Source organism: Tyto alba, unplaced genomic scaffold (genome assembly GCF_018691265.1).
Source record: "Tyto alba isolate M040663 unplaced genomic scaffold, T.alba_DEE_v4.0 Super-Scaffold_30, whole genome shotgun sequence".
NCBI classification, from domain to species: Eukaryota; Metazoa; Chordata; class Aves; order Strigiformes; family Tytonidae; genus Tyto; species Tyto alba.
Window position 1 is genome coordinate 5,354,295 of NW_024881305.1, and position 16,758 is coordinate 5,371,052.

The 16,758-nt window shown below is 41.3% G+C and overlaps 1 protein-coding gene across 5 annotated transcripts in view; it reads left to right on the top strand.

Moving 5' to 3' along the window:
- The window catches only part of SRGAP2 (SLIT-ROBO Rho GTPase activating protein 2), a 114,616-nt gene that overhangs the window by 13,976 nt on the left and 83,882 nt on the right, over positions 1–16,758 (top strand). For 2 of the 5 annotated variants that reach the window (XM_033009397.2, XM_033009398.2), the window contains exon 1: positions 11,938–12,192. The exons of 2 other annotated variants lie outside the window; for them this stretch is intronic. In XM_033009397.2, the coding sequence (XP_032865288.1) occupies positions 12,114–12,192 (79 nt within the window). In that variant the 5' untranslated portion in view covers positions 11,938–12,113. Of the gene's footprint in view, positions 1–11,936; positions 12,193–16,758 lie in introns of those variants that run through there. One more of the 5 variants, XM_033009402.2, reaches the window with a different exon arrangement.

Sequence of the window (16,758 nt, forward strand, 5' to 3'; positions counted from 1 at the left end):
GTTTATTTACTTGGGAGAGCTGGGTTTGTTTTTAAGTAGACCAAACAAAATGCCTGTTCTTTTCAATATGCTAAAGAGCTATTCAGCTGTATTATAAATCTTTTACAGTTCACATTTTATTACTACATAACCTTCTAAAGTCCTCTTTCACTTAACATCTTAAGGCTACTTAGGATTTACTCTTGCACTGACCCCTTGCCTATCAGTGAGAGTGAGGATGTTTATACATTGTACATAATACTTGTGATTGGGACTGTTGCATCTTTGATATTTAAAAAAAAAAGCAAGCAGCCCAAAAGGAGGGTTGTCTTCTGTAGAATTTTCTGAAATTTCCTGTAGCATATTTTAAGCACTATAGCCATTATTCCTCAGCTACTTTAAAGCTAAATAAAACAAATTATTTCTGGGTATAACTGTGTGTGTATTTATAACATGAGTATAATAACAATTTACTTTATTTTCTCTTTAAAATTCTATCCATTTTCCTTTCAAATAGCTTTACATGGTTTATGGTCATTGAAAGAACATCCAGTCTAAATCAGCCTTTTAACTGGTCTGATGGTTTTGGAGTGTTGTAGGTGCTGTTTTTCGTCTTGGGTGAGGGGAGGCACCCTCCTGTGTTGTTCTGAGGAGTCTCTGTTCCCTGGGTTGCTGAATTAGGTCTTCAGCAGATCTTGCACAGTTGAATGGCATTGTGTTCCAAGTAGGCTGAAAGTAGGTAAAAAGATTAAAGTGTAACGAATCACTCAAAATGACCTAAATCAAGGTCTCCAGTGAGATTTATGGGATTTAGTTACGAGATCTTGAAATGTGTTGAGAAAACACCAAATTTTTTTTTTTTTTTATGGTCTGGCAATGCAGCCTGACTAGCTGGAAAGGATGTGCCTTTTCTTTTTAAGAAAAGTTACTTGGGCAGAGGAGATAATTGCATAGTGGGTTTGCTTTTTTTTTTTTTTTTTTTTTTTTTTGGTTTTTGTTCTTGTTTGTTTTTTTGGAGGTGTGACAAATCCTGGCATTGTTTTGAATGAGCCGGCTGTCCAGTCAAGAGGCGCTCGTTGGTCGGAGTGGAAACAGGGAGTGGGGGAATGCAGCTCACTGCTCAGCTTACAAACTCAGTGGAGTTTACTGTGAAGAACAGTCAGAAACAATTCCATGAATGAATCAAAGATTGTGCAGCCTTGAATTGGATTGTCAGGTAGCTGAAATGTGTGCATAGGTATACCCTCTTTCGACTCCTTTCTCCCTTCTCTTTTCTTCCTCCCTGACTTCTGCCACTGGGAAATGCTTTGGGTCATAAGTAGGAAATAAACACTCCCCTGAAATTTCCTAACACAAATAAACAGGTTTGCTATTTTTAAGTGCCAGTTTTTTATGATTCTTCCAAAGTTCTTTTTGCTCCGCTGGGATTGAGTCTTGAATGAATGTTTTCTTTAAGATTTATTTTTAGGAGTTAAAGGCTTATGTGAACTTTAGTGCTGGCAGAGATACTAGATTGCCAGTCTTGGACGTCAAATTTATATTTTAAAATTTTTAAATCCTTTAGCTGCCAAGAAAAGAGACCAGTTAAGAACATTGAAAGAGATGCTCATTTCACTGCCTGTTGTACCAGGGTTTTGCTGACACTTTCCTACGTCTGTGAGAAATACTTCGTGTTGAAGCAAACCTTCACTGTTCTCACTGGAGTTGAACTTCAGAGCTTTGTGAAGATTTTCCATTTAAATCAGAGAAAGTTTGTGAACATTAAATATTTTTCTTGGTGGCAGAGCAAGCAGAAAACGCGTGTCACTGCAGACTATTTGGAGGCCGATTCCCCGTCCTTTCCTTGTGTATAAAGTGCTTTGGTTCCTTGGAGTGGACTTGCTCAGTCCTAGGGGATATTTTTTTTGTTTTTGTGGTTGAGGGGGCTTGTGCCAGAGCAAACAGAGGAGCCCCTGCTCTGCAGAGACCAGCTTGGTTTTAAGGCACGGTGCTGGGAATTGCCTCTTGCTTTCTGACCTGTTTATTTTGTCCAGCAAGAGAAGGGTCAGGGAGGCTGCTGCAGGGGCCACTCTTGTCAAAAGCTGCATTTTTAGGAAGCTTTTTCAATGCTCCCAATCCTGTTAATCTGGATGAAGGTGTTAATACACTTTATTTTTTTCCTTGTGAATTGGGACTAGAATAGATGAGGAAAAAGATACAAAGCAGTTGGGTGTGTTCGAGGAAGAGTGCATCAGGAGTGAAGAAAAATCTGCTTTACCTTGTTGGTAATTAGAGTGAATTTAAAATTTTAGCTAGTGCCTGGCTCCTTGGTGATTTAATTTTCTACGTGCCTTAGCTTGGTTTGAGGTTAGACTGTTCATACTAACGTGTTGTACAGAATGGATGTTCTCTACATAGTGGTGACAGTGGGTATGTCTATTATTACCGATGGCAAATTGGTTAATAATGTGGTTAGTCTAAATAAACTAATAGTGCAGACTGTTTCTTTTATTGCCTAAGTTTATATTTTTATACACCTACTATTAATTTTCTGGTGTGGGGGTTTTTCTGGGGTTTAATTTTAGTTCTTTTGCTCAGCTAGATGCAGCTTCTTTGTATATCAGTTCTGTAACCATCCACTCGGGCCTTGGGACAGTTTTAACAGCAAGCTGTTGTTCCTCCCTAGGAAGGCTTAAAAGTGCCACTGAATACTACAGACTCAGGACTTGAACTCATTTTTATCAAGCTGAGCAACTTGTTAATGGCTTAATTGCTGTCATTTTGATTTGGATAGAGGCTAGTTTCAGTTTTTTCCCATTGACAAGGTTGTTCTAGATCAAGTGAGAAAGAAGTCCAGTGAACACAGTCAATGGAAGAGAGCTGGGTATCAGTGAGCTCGCTTTTGGGGGCTTGCTTTTTTCTTTGCTTGTTAAAGGGTTCCTTAATTATATCTTCTTTAATATACTGTTCATGTGTAGCAAGCTGCAAATTGGGAATAAGTAAAATCTAGTTTAATGAGTGAGAAGTCAGTGTGGATGACTCAACCTTCATCTTTTTTAGGTCCCGATTCAAATTCATTCCGTTTGTAGCAATTGAAATGTCACCAAATGTTCACACTGTCGGAAGAGTTGGGAGTGACTCCTGTCTCGATGATGGATTGCACCACGCTGCCAAAGGTGGTAGGCTCCGGCTCCTCCTGGCAGCTTTGGCGGAGAAGTAGGAGCCTGGATGGAGAGTGGGAGGATGAATCACTTTTCTGCTCCTCTGGACCCAGATTGAAGCTGGGAGTAGGTTTTGGCTCTGCGTGGCTGCAGATAGAAGAAGAAATTCTGCTTTGGGTTTTTGCAGATGTCTTACAAGCGCTGAGGTTGTGATGGGGCTCCTGGGGCTTAAGTAACATGTTGTTTTAAGGGCTGATATTTCTGTGTCAATTACGAGTTGAAAAAAAATAATGTTTATAGAAATAACCTGAGTACATTGCTTTGTTTTGTATGTCATTTCATAAATAATTACAAAGTCGTGCCGAGATGTGTGCAGTATCCCTAGGCAATGGCATTCATTCCCAGTCTGTGCCTCCTGGTTTTGATACATTTTGAGTTCCTTACAAGCGATGAGGGTTAGCTAGTGTTGTCTTGTTCTTGGAAAGCAGAGGCGCAGCCCATGGCCTGAAATCAGAATTTCAACTTCTGTGACTGACTTGCCATGTGGTTGTTGCCTGATCTACTTAGTACCTGTCATCTTTATTGGTATGGGAACGATGCTGGATCAGAGAGCGTAGTGGGATTTTAGTACTTTCACAAACCGTTGTGGGTAATTCAAAAGAAGATTACTGAATTGCTGCCTTACTGCAGGTAGACTGGGAGGCAATGGTTGTGGTTGGGGTATATTGACCGTATGAGGACAGTTCACTGCGCAGTCTCTCTTCTGTCTTTCTCTGTCCCTCTGTCCATCCTGGGTACTCTTTAAAGCCTCACCCAGGTTGAACGTGGCGGTGGCCGGGGTGCCGGTCCGACAGCAGCCGGCTCCTGTTGGGAAGGTGCTGGCTTACAGTTACGTGTGGTGTCATGTGCGACTTCCAGACCTGCACTGGTGTGTTTCTCATAACAAGTTATTCCCTCTATTACTCTTTTTAAACACGAGATCCACTCTGCACTGCTTAGTTAGTGGGTAGAGTTTTTAACATCCGCCAATCTCAGAAGACTGCATTAGCTCTGACTTCTCATACAGAGCTGACATTCAAAGAGAAACGTGCTTGTTTTATACTTTAAATAGCTCTCCGACAGGGAGGTGGATAGTGAGAGCACAATACGGCCAGCACTGGGCTGTGGGGCTCTGCAGGACTATTATTAGATGACAATAGCCGGAATGAAAAGCCGTAGACGCTGCATCGCGTTTGGGCCATTGTGTGCGAGCGATGTTTTTAATTCGTAGAGCCAGAGGTCTTTCATGATCTCCTCCTCTTAACGCTCCTCACTGGAGACCTCTTGCTATTTTTCTTTGCAGGGGACAGTGGAGGTTATGAAGGAAAATGGCTGCTGAGTGATTGCTTTTAAAGCAGACTTAGCAATTCTGCTTGCATGGGATAAGGTTTACGATGATATAACAGGCTCTATGCATTTTCCCCAGTGAGTGCTTGGAAGGTGGCAGGTTTTGCAAAGACGAGTCATCTGTAAGTTCAAAATATGACTTTCTTGATACCTTTTCATTAATGTTTCTGTTTTCAAAAGGAGGTTCATGCATGCAAAAGAAAGGTGATCTGTGTGTGTGTTCCTCAGAAGGTGAAAGCTCCTGGGGCTCAGGTGGAAGCTGGTGTAGCCAAGTGGAGTTCATCTGGACCTTGGCTGATGTCAGAAATAAACAGGATTTTTTGACATTCTGCTGACTCAGTTTATCACTCTGTTTAGGAGTAACAAAGCCTTAATTTTTAAGGAGCAGGCTTTTTTTTTTTTGTCTGAGCACGTGAAACTTCTCTGCAAGAAAGTAGGCTGTTCGTTCGTAATCTCTTGCACAGGTTACTCAAGTTATGCGTCTCCACAGATGCATCCATCCACAGATGTGTCCGTGTAAGAGAGAGAGCCTCAATTCCAAGGGCATGCTGTTTCTGACAACTGCATGGATCAGGGAAAGAGAGAGTGCTTAAATATTTATATTACAAAATAAAATCTTATTTGAAGCCGTAGATAGACAACTGCATGGTATTTTTCACAATATGCTGTATGAAGTGCCTTTTTCAAGTCTGGTTTCCTGGTGCCTTTTTCTCTTTACTTTCACAAGCTTTAGAGGAAAAAAGCAGCAGCTACGCAAATTGAGCATCACTCTGTGGCATTAGGAGGAAGTCCTAAAAGACTGATTTGCCAGTTTCACGGTTCGATAAAGGCACTTTTTGTGTACAATGCTGTAGAATTGAACTTCTAGTGCAAGCCCTCTGGACATTTTGGGTCTGCTGATATGATGTATCTGACACCTAAGAAACAATCCCAACTGTCCCACAGCACTGAATGTAATTTTAATAGCTCCTTACCTGATTTGTTTACAGAGTGAAATCTTAGTCTGGTTTTCCATCAGCATTGTATCTGGTTTTCTTCTGTTTTGGTCTGCAGTTTTGTATGGTTAATGATAACTGATCTTTGACTTTCAAAAATACTAAGTTGAGCCCCAAAGAATAATTGCAAATGTCCGCTTTTAGAGATCTAAACGTGTCAGAGAAGGAACAGCTTTGTCATAAGCTGTTGATGCAGTTTTCAAAAAAAGGGAACTGAAACCTCTTGAGGAAAGAATTTTCTGTTCATTCTATTTTGAATATATTGTGAAATCAAGGAAAGTACAAACTAATATTAAATTTAAAATTTAGACAGTTGTGTATGCTGCAGCAAGATTCAGCATTTAGTGTGAAGTATATGGTGATTGGGAGAGTGTTTCCATCAGGCAGTCTTGCACTAACAGCCCTTCAGTTGTTCTGAAATAGTTTTTTGAACTGAACTGCAGGAGGAAATATTGAGCAGAGTAGTGATGGGACTAAACCATAACATTGCTTAGAGGGATCTGCCGTGATGGGGGTTTGCTTTGAAACTCCCCCCTTGGAGGATGGTCATCTAAAATCCTCCCTACTAAGTACGTTGAGGAGAAGTAGTTTCTCTTACAACTTCATTTTCAAGTGTGGGGATTTATCAGAAAGCTGCTGCATGCTTCTGCTTCCAGCGGCTGCTGTCGGTCTTGGCTACAGGGGAAGCAGCTGCTGTCACGAGGCACATTGACTTCTTCCTCTGCAGGCCCTTGAATTTGCGGAAGATAATTTGCATTGCTGAGTATGTTGCTGATGCAAGCTCCAAATGTGGAGCTGTTCTTTTCAGTCCAGTCCTTTGGTACATCATCTACAAGGCTGCACAGGCGTGCTGCTGAGTGTCACAGTGGCTAAAAATGAAGTTTTTCAAGTTGGGCCGAGGTGGAAAGCCAGAATATCAGGCTGTCTTCAGATTGATTGGCTTGACTTCCTTCCCATGCAATGGTTTCTTAGCTGTACTTTAGAAGGAGATTAAAAGCTGGACATCCTGTTCTTGAGGAGGTTTTGCACTTCTGGCTTGCAGCGTAGGTTACTTGTGAGTAGGAACGCTTCAACGATTGATGCCTTATGCTTATCTCATTAGTGTGATGGTATTCCCAGTCCAACACAGAGTAAACTTCCAGCCGTGCTACGGGACAGCCAAATGTAACATCAGCAGCTGCGCTGAACGCAGTGCTGTTAAATGCAGGGGATTTTCTTACAGTTCTTTTTAGTCTGGTCCATCTGCAGATGGGGGAGGAAGAACAAGGGAGAATGCAGGCTTAGGGACAGGAGTCTTACTTGCTGTACTCTGTAAATATGAGACGGGGCAAGGGGTGGGCATTTGTCCTGCAGGGAAATGGGCTCTTGCTGTGTTGGTACACACAGCGCTTTACGTTTATGCTCATGCTTCCTTTGCAATGATACTGCAGGATCGCTACTTCCCCTTCACTGCATTTCTTTGTGTCTTTTTTCCTCTTGAAATGATGCTAGACATTTAATAGCAAAAATACTCTTCGTTTGTCCTTTTTTTCTTTTGGTTTTCTTCTACCTGGTGTCTTTTTGCCTTCCCGTAAGCTCAACCCTGACTTACCCTTAAAAGTAACATACCAATAAACTGCTGAAATTTATCAAACAAAAAAGCCCGGAGTTCTTAAAACAATGAAATGCTTAACTAGATGCTCTGTCTTGTTCTTTACTTCTCACAAGCTTTATTTTTTGGAATTGCATTAGTATGTGTAATTCAGGACTTTAAAGTTTATTGACTGACTGCTCTTGCTGAAGAGCATCCGTACTTGTGCACTTGCTACGTTATCCATTTTCTTCAGGCAAATAAGCTGATTACGTCCAGGTTTTTTTAAACATAATTTTATTCCTTTTTAATTACAACATCCTCTGCAGATGTTGGAGTGTCATAAAAATGAAATGTGGAAACGAATGCAAAGTTGTCATGGCTTGCTCCAAATTGAGGCAGTAATTAAGATGTCAGGGGGAGTAGTGGAAAGTTCAGCTGACTTTATCTGTATGTCCTTTGGCAAATGACATATGGACTCATTAATGGGAAAGGCAAATGTGAAATGAACTGTATTCAGTGGTTTGTCTGTATCAGTGCATCTGCTTTGGCAGAGAAAGGATAAAAACTACCCTGGATAATCAAGTTTTAAGATTTGGGGGTTTTATTTAGTAGCTGGAGTCATTGCTGATGGCTGTCAGGGGGAAACTGAGGTAGAAATGAGTAAGAATACCTGACATCTGAGTATTTCTTCTTTCTGCTTGGTGAGAAGAAACAGTGGCATGACATGGTGTTGGGAACATAGAAAAGCAGCCGCTGATGATGATGTGCTTAAAGGGAGTGGGGACCAATCCTTTCTGGCAAACGGTGACCTGATCTTTTAATGTCTCGTAAGACACCGTAGGACCACGGGCTCCCTTTAACCCCCAGTGTGTTACCTGCTCTTGGTTTTTATATCTGAAAACGCTGAAATGTAAAAATGTAAGTTGTAAGTGGATCCCAAAAGGATACACGTTTCCTACCCTCTGTCTACTTTCAAAGATTTTCTGGCCGTCTCTAACACGTTTGACAGATCATTTTGTATAATCCTGTCTGGCAATTTGTTTCAAGATGTTGGGTTTTTGAAAGCTCTTGTCTGAATGTTTTGTCCAGATGGTCTCGGTGTGAGTCAGACTGTAAGGTACAGTGTCTTGCTTTGATAAGGTTACTCATTCTGTTCAAATAGCTGATGGCTTTATAGAAGTGAAAGAACAGATCACTCATGTTAATGGGAAATTACCATTCAGTCTCTTGAAAACGAAAATAGGACCAGAGCATCTGAAGCTTTCACTGCTCATTTCCCACTGTAAGTTATTCTGATGTTCCTGCGAAAGTGTTGGATTTCAAATGGTGATAACAAATCCATCTGTCTTGGCTCTTCGCAGGAATGTCTTGATAATAATGGTCCACCACTATGAGAATTTACAAATGTCAGTCACAGCATCATGGCATTAATGATTTATCCATGTAATGAGCAATAAAAGAAAATGAAAAGTCTTGTATTGATAATTCATAATTCAAAGATGTCAATAACTGGATTTCATAAGTTATCTGAGGTGTTGTCAGCATTTAAATAAAATTTAAATAAGTTTTATTTAAAGTTACACATGTAACTTTATCAATGGAGATTTTACTACACCATTTATTTTCTTGCTCCATGTTTTTAAGACAGTATTATTCATAGCCTTGCCTGATGTAGGCTTTTGTTAAGTATATATATTTCCAAAAAAACCCAAAACAAAACCCCCCAAAACCAAACAAGATGCTCCACCATCTTCGTCATTTTAATGAGGCTGAGAAACATAGATATTCCTGGGCTGCTTAAATCTCTGGTTAAACTGGCATGCTACTGAAGGATGTTCCCTTTCTCTAACTCAAAAGTGTTTTTTCAAAGGGAGGATGGAGACATGTCTTGAAGTAACCTGAGGCTGAATTCACACTGAAGCTGGGAATGACTGGCCCGTAAAACAGTTGGCACTCAGAAGCCTCCCAGATATTTCTAATATTTATGTGTTGGGCTGGTTGGTTGGTTGGTTTATTTGGGTGTGTTGTTTTAAGTCACTGGTAAATGAACCAACATAAACACTCCTCCTTGTAGCAAGGCTGGCAGAAGAGCCGAAGCTGAACGCTTTGCTCCTGGCTTCCGTGTTGGCTTTGGCTGGTGCTGTGCGGTGCTCGTTCTGGCTCCTTTTGGCAGATTGCTGGGGCTTCAAATAGTAAGGGTAAATAAGTCACACCCGGTATCTGAATTACAACAGTGAATGGGTTACATGTGCTTTGGTTTCCTCCTGTCCGAGTGGGTTTCATAAATCTTAATTTTAGTTTCACGTGTGTGTGTGGTTTTTTTTTTTGTTGTTTGTTTATTTTTTTTTTTTTCCTGGCGTTTTCTAGGGACTGAATTGTTTCTGTGGAGTTGCATTAAGCAAATGAAAAATGAAATGATTTGCTAATCAGGACTCGGGTAGAGCTTGAGCTGTACAGAGAACACAATATGATACTTTTCCTGCCAAGATCAGTCTGCAAGAAAAGATAAAAACATTTCTAAACTCAGTATTGTCTTTTGAGGTTCCAATCCAAAAAAAAGGAGAAAAAGAAAAAAAAAAAAAAAAAAAAAAAAAGAGTTGCAGTGCAGATCTTAAGGGGGTTTCAAACCACAGAAGTTAAAGTGGTGAGGTCAAATATTGGAGGGCTGGAAGCAGAAGCACTTGGCCAGGCATAGAAACTACTTAGGTCAGGAAAGGTTCCCGTGCTTGCAAATGTGAGGGGAAGCCAGGATGTGCATGGAGAGATAGTCCTGTATACCCAGGTGATTTTTTTTTTTTTTTTTTTTTTTTTTTTTGCCCCCCCCTCTTTCCATGAGGTATCCTACCCCCGCTGCAACACGCGGTCGTGCCCATCTCGCTGCTGCCAGCTGAGGCTCGGGGGCAGATCTCGGGGCTGAGGCTCCAGTTTATCAGACATACTTATGCTCTTCCATTTCTGTGGGTATTGGCAGCAGAACCTAAAACCCACCTGACGTGATCTGCAAGAGTAAAGCTCCTGACTGCTGATGCTTCTGTGCGTTGAGGATGGTGAAGCAGAGCCTGCCTCCCTGTGCTCCCCCTCATCCTCGCAGGCCTTTGGAAGAGACGCGTTTCTCTCCCAGTTTTGCACAAGAGGGCTTTTTGTTCCTGCCTTTGGGAAATGTGTGCGAATGTCAGTTTTGCTCCAGTTCCTGCTTAGAGGGAAGAGCTTTCTGATGCTGATAGGTGCTGAAAGACTTCAGTTTCCTAATGTGTTTTTTTTAATAGCGATAATTTCTGTTATTTAGGGGCTGAATTTTTCTAGAAACATCAAATCCTGCAAAGTTTTAACTTCTGTGCAGCTTTATTCAGGTGTATCTAACAAGTGTGTTTTCTCTGACTTTGCCCAGTCTTTCAAATGCTCTGTAAGAGCAGGATTATTTCCTTCCCTCTGTCCCCGCTTCCATCTGTTTGATTAAAAGGTTCCTTTTGACTTCTCAGGAGTGGAAGGGAATGACACTGGACAACATGCTGCTTTTCAGTGAATATGTAGTTGATGTCTGCAGTATGGGATATGTGTTTTCAGGGAATACTTTATTGATTCTCTTATCTAATTGCTACTGGAAGTTCAAATTAGTACCTAGTTTTGTGTCTCATACTCTGGCTTCAACTGATTCAAACATATTAAAAAATTGTTGGTTTTTTTTCACTATTAGTCATATTTCTACAGGGTCATCTTAATGAATAGCTGCAATTTGTGTGGTGGGTTGTATCTGTGTTTTTTCGGAAGAAGCTTTTTCTGGGAAGTAGGTGATCTTCTGCAGAGGGGACTGGGGGGGAGCAGAGAGGAAACAAATTTTCAGGTGAAGATTTTAATTTATTTTTATTGCAGAAGGTACCTACTGTGCAAGAACTAGGTAGAACCTTAAACATCTTCCAAACAGTGTACGTGGTATGGTTTGCTTCTATTGAACTTTGAGTAATTTGTTGTAAAAGTTGGAGGCATATAAATGGTTTCTAAATGATAAAATATGTGTGTGCGTGTAAAAAGGAGGACTTGAGTTTCAAAGTCAGTTTTCTGACAGACACATGAAAAGTAAGCATCTCCTTGTTCCTGATCTGGTCTAAGCTGCACTGACTAATGGGTGTTGCTGTAGCTGACAAAGAACTGATAGAAAAATGATTCACGTAATTTGAGCTTTGCAGACTCTGTCAAATACTCATTTCCCCTCTTTACAAGAGGTGCTATAAAGTAAAAATGTAAGTTCCTTTAAAGACAGTAGTCTTCTACTTACACAGCTGAATATTTATAACTCTAAAGGAATGACTTCAGTGTTTCTGTCATTGTATAGGAAAAGCCTGCTTGGGATGCCTTTGCTTTCATTGAGTATTCCTGGTGTAAACTCCTTCTAAATGTGAACAAAGACTGAGCGAGAAAGCAACAGAGAGACTGGAGCAGGATTTTTTTTTTTTTTTCTTTTTACATAAACTGTTTTTGTGGGTTTAAATTAGGCTTCTATCTGCTGTTTTTTAGGTGTGCTATTTATGAATTAAAAACAATGCTCCAATTTGATTTCTTATGTAAATGATTAAGACGGATTTATCGTAAGCTCTCATTCCAGTTTAAAGAGGCCTTACTTTGATTTTAAGTAATGGTTTTGGTTTAATGGCAGGTGTTCGTTATTGCAGTGGGGAAAATAAGAGGCTGCTCTGGTGGAAACTAGCTCTGTCATCAGTGTCCACTGGTACTGCAGGCAAATAACTTGGACCTTTTTGATCTTGTTGTAGTCATCTGAGAAATGTCTGTAATGATGCTGCTTATTCAGTTCTCCTGGAATGTTTATGGTTAATTAATAGTTCTCAAAACCTCCCCAGCAACACGCTCGGCAGTGTCTCCGCCGGGACTGACAGGGAGGCAGTGACGACCAGACCGGGCTGCTGAAATATATTTGACTCACCTTGTTGACTTCTTTGGACAGTCGTCTTCCTTCTCGATGGACTGAGCGCCTTTTCCAGCGGGAGGGAGGCAGGAGCATAAGGAGGAGGGCTGCAGAGATCCTTCATGGTTCACTTGTACAAGTCTCCGGGCTGCTGGCCTGCAGCGGGCTCGGGCGCTCGCTGGGTTATTCGTGACCGACCAGGTGGGTCTGTCCCCGCTGCGAGGTGACGGGCAGCCGGGAGCACATCCAGCCCCCGGATCTGCTGGGGACCCTCAGCCGTGGGAGCTGGGAGGCGTGCGTGGAGGTGGGAGGGCTTCGGGTGTGATGCCAGGTTTTGGACTGCGGCAGCTGCGAGGGGCGGCTGATCTGCGCGAGGCGGGGCGGGGAGGGGGACGCACTGGCGGAACCAGGGAAAGGTGTTTGTTTCCGTGGCAGCTTCAGGATGCCTCTGGAACAGTGGTACTACCCCAAGGTTGTCTTTCACTGTTCTGTAGTTACCAGATTTTAAAATGAAGCCTCGTCCCGTTTGCCTTTTTTGGTACCTTTGAGAAATATCCCAGGTAGATTGGTGTTGGCTTTTTAAAATGTTAACTTAAACACAAAGCAAGGATGAAAATTGTCAATGCAATTAAAAAACCAACTCCATATTTATCTGTCTTTCCTCTAGCTGCCCAGGATAACTGTGGAAGCTGGCAATCTACTGGAATTTATTTTGAAATTTAGTTTACTGTGCTGTGCTCAGAGTGTTTCCATGTCCCTTTTTGTTCCTTTTCATTTACATCTCGATCATTTGTGTATGTTAACATGTTAGTTACCAAAGAGGAGAAGAAATCCTGAGGTGAAATTAAATTAGACACCAGCATTAATTATTCTGTGTGTATTTCCAAATATGTGACATAGTTCACCAAAGGATTTTCCTTTCATTGAAGGCATTAAAACATACAGCTCTTTAATTGCTACTTCTGTTCTAGCAATTTTATTGATTTGAAAAATGCACTTGATGTTACTTTGCATGAAGTACTTGTGTGTAAGAGTGTAACTATCAGGTCCTACAAATAGGGAAGAAGTAATTTTGCACAATTGCTGCATCTGGGTTCTTGCATCCCAGTATGTTTCAGCACTTCCAAACTTTATGTAACCTTTGGAGCACCCTTGACAGATGGAGAAATGGAAAATTATAATGTCAAATCAACAAAGTTTTTTGCAATAGGACCAAAGGTGGCTGGGGTTTGGGTCTAGGGAATTTGGTCCATCCCTGGACTGTGTTCCCAATGCAACAATTTGCACTATGGAGGATTTAGTGCATCTCTGTGTGTATGGATGCTGCTTCCTCTCCTGTCGATGTTTCTGTGTGTGCATACATCTGAATGTAGTAGTCTAGTGATGTATAGCATATAGTAAATTTAAATTGAGATTCCTGAAGTGATTCAAAGCAGTGAGAACATAAAGCAAATGCTAGAAATGATCGCATTACACGTTTCTGATGAATAATTCAATTCAGTTTATTACTGTTCCACCATTAAAATAAACCCTTCACAATATTTGACATAATGCAGATTAAACACTTCAAGGAAAAGTTTTGGAAGGCCAAAGAAGCAGTTGTTTATCTTCTGTTTGAATCACCACTGGTAGAGAAAATCCTAATGCTCAGTTAGAAGGAAGATGTATGTAAAGTCTTGGGCTGGAGCTGTGGCTATTAAACAGCTCCTCTACGTTTTGTAGTAGGGAAACAGACTTCAGTAGGAAGAAGAGTGGTTGTGAAGGGCTGCTGTGGGGCTGCAGAGAGAAACTATTTCTGGCAGGTCAGGAAAGCACAGCAAAAGCTATAGGAAACAATGCATGGCAGAAATTATTTCTTAAACATTTTAAAAAAAAAATTGGGGTACTGACCCATTGTGGGCAAAACAAGTAGAGTGAAAGAGAATATTTCAGTGGCACCCAAATATTTTTGAACTCTTTTGAAAAAAGTTCTGCCACCCATTGCTTGAGGAGGGGTGCAGGGTTTGGGGGAGCGGGAAGTGAATGTTTCTCTAAGTGCTAGATGCTCTTTAGGCTTGAGTTTTACTAAATGTTCACAGAGCTCTCATGTCAAGTATCCTGTGTAGCCTTCTAAATGGAGAAAGTGAAGCACAGGCTTAATTATTTGTTGAAGGAGTAGGAGTGTTTGGAATGGAAATTAGTTGTCCTACTTGGACAGCAGGAAGAGGCAGTGGCGCTGTAGGTGCCTAACATTACCCGGGGAGGTGAATGTATAAAAGACCAAAGCAGGGCTGCAGAAGTTAGGAATAGAAAATTTCTGTTTTGTCTTCTGGTGTCAGGTAGCAAGTGGCATAGACCAAGGCTGATTCTTCATCGGCTGAGCAAAACACAGGTAACCAGCCCACTTTGTTGTTGCATCTGAACTAAAACTGAAGATAATGCTGATCATTTTTCATTTTACAATCCACTTTTCTAGTTTTCTTGGTGTTTTTTTTTTTTTTTTTTTTTTTTTTGTGTTTTAAGTAATGCATAGGAGATGTACTAACACACTGCAGAACGATGAAATGCAGAATGATCTCCTGCTTCATGGTGATTTCAGGATGTTTTAGCTGCTGTTTTTTCTTTGTGTGTTTTTTTTTTGTTGTTTGTTTTTTTTGTTTGCTTTTTTGTTTGGTGGTTTGTTTTTTTTTTTTTTTTTTCCCCTTTCTGACTTGCTTCAATAAGGTTTTCCAAACTGCTTTCTGTGCAGCACCGTCACGACAGCATCAAGAATGAGGCTGCTCTGGAGCAGAGGGGTGTCCCACAGCCCTCGCCTGGCACGGGGCTGGGGCATTTCCGAACCGAGGGGCGATAGCCGGTGCAGCCGGCGCTGACAGAGCTCGGCCGGGTCAGCGGCGCCTTGACTCTGCTTTTGTCTCACAGACCTGTTCTGCCATCTCTTCCTGATGGATTTCCATTCTAGAATAAATAGACATTTCTGTTGAAAGCAAGTGCCAGCCTCTCCCTTTACAGAGGAATTCACCTTCCTTTGTGCAGCGTGAAACACTGCAGTACAACATTCTTCATTCAAATCTCCTCCTGTTTTGAAATGAAGAGCCATGAGTACCTGGCTCCTCTCCCTGCCTCTCTCCACGCCCAGGCGGCTCATTGCTTGCAAATGAATTAACGTGGTTTCTGAAGGGTGTTTCTGTACATTTCCCACACTTTTTGGTCAGTCTGATTAATTCCCGCGCTCTGATGCTCCATGGGGAAGCCCAGGATTAATCATGAGCTTTCCCTGGACTTGATATTGAATTCCTTCATAACTTTTTCGTGTTTAAAATGTTAAATAATGGTGTCAATAACGTGGCGTATAGCACACCAAGTATGGGAAATGGAGGGTGGTGGGAGAGGACAAGGGTGATCCCGGGGCTGGTGGGGGAGCAGGAGTTAAACTTCTCTTCCTCGGAGCATGAGCGCCTTGTGCAATACCCGCTGGAAATCCCCACTCCTGCCCTCTCTCCCAAAAAGGATCTAGAAACTTTATATTTTAGTGCTAGCTTTGGTTTCATGAGAAGTAGGGAGTCATTTGATTGAGAATGTGTCCAGCATGTGTTTAGTTTTATTCCTTACTGCATTTATTCCCTGTTGTCGATTTGCTCTAAGTGGGAGTGCACATCCAGGCTCCTTGAGTGGTCAGTAGGATAGTGTGATGAAAAATACCTGGGAGTCTGGTGCTTCAGGGAGACTTGTTTTGCCCTAGGCCAGACATAGAAAGGGCATTTAAAGGAGGAAAAACCCCCTTACGTTAAAAATGTTCACCAAATTTTTGGCCATCTATGCAGTGTTGGCTTTGTCACTCTGCATGAGGAAGCTGTTCAAATAACTATTAAAAAGTTGTTTGGAGAACATATTATTTCAGGTTGCTTAATGGGCCCAAAGTGATTTCAGCCTCCCAGAGCTCCCAGGCACTTGGGATGGTCGTTACTGGAGGCTACAAAGAGTTTGTCAGCTCGAGCTATTTTCTGAGTACTGAAAATATGAACTGGGGGGTATGTGTGTGTTTCTTTTTATTACGCGAATAGTCCACGTGTCAAAATGACGTTTAAGTTGTTGATTATAGAAATACATCCTGCGAAGCAGTGATAAAATTTGGTTTTATTACTTGCCCATAATATTTTATCCAGCATTCAGAAAGTGGAAGAGCATAAGCAGAGGTTTGTCTGAGGTTGTTTTTGGCTTGATGTCATCTGGGGAAAACCTTTAACTGAGTACAGACAATCCTGAAATAGCTGTGAAACTTCCTGTAGGCAGAAATAGTTGTAATGCTCCTGCTGGTTGCGTGTAGGTTTTGGGTTTTCACTTATTGGAAATATATTGATAAACTTTTATTTGCTTTGAATAAACAGTTGTAGAACCTAGAAATGTAATATTGCCAGATGTACTTTGACATGTTACCTTTATCGGGGTTTTTATGCGCGCTGTAGATTAGTTAAGAAGATGAGGACTTTGCTCGTGCACACAGGAGGAGTTACCCACGCTCTGCTGCTGGAATTAGGGCACTGAATCCCTGCCCAGGGTAATTTAATCTGGATTCTGTTTTTAAACATCCTCCCTGAAAAGTCAACAGTGTGGCCTGTGTTTTGATAATAGTAAAGGAGGCTTTCATGGCTATTTCATTAGACAAAAAAACCCCAAACCCCTAAATATTTAATTTGAATTCTGCATGGATTAAATGCCTTGGCAACTTTGTCAACATGTTTAATTGCATAATATTGAACATTTGCTTAAAAGCTTTGCAGATCTGAA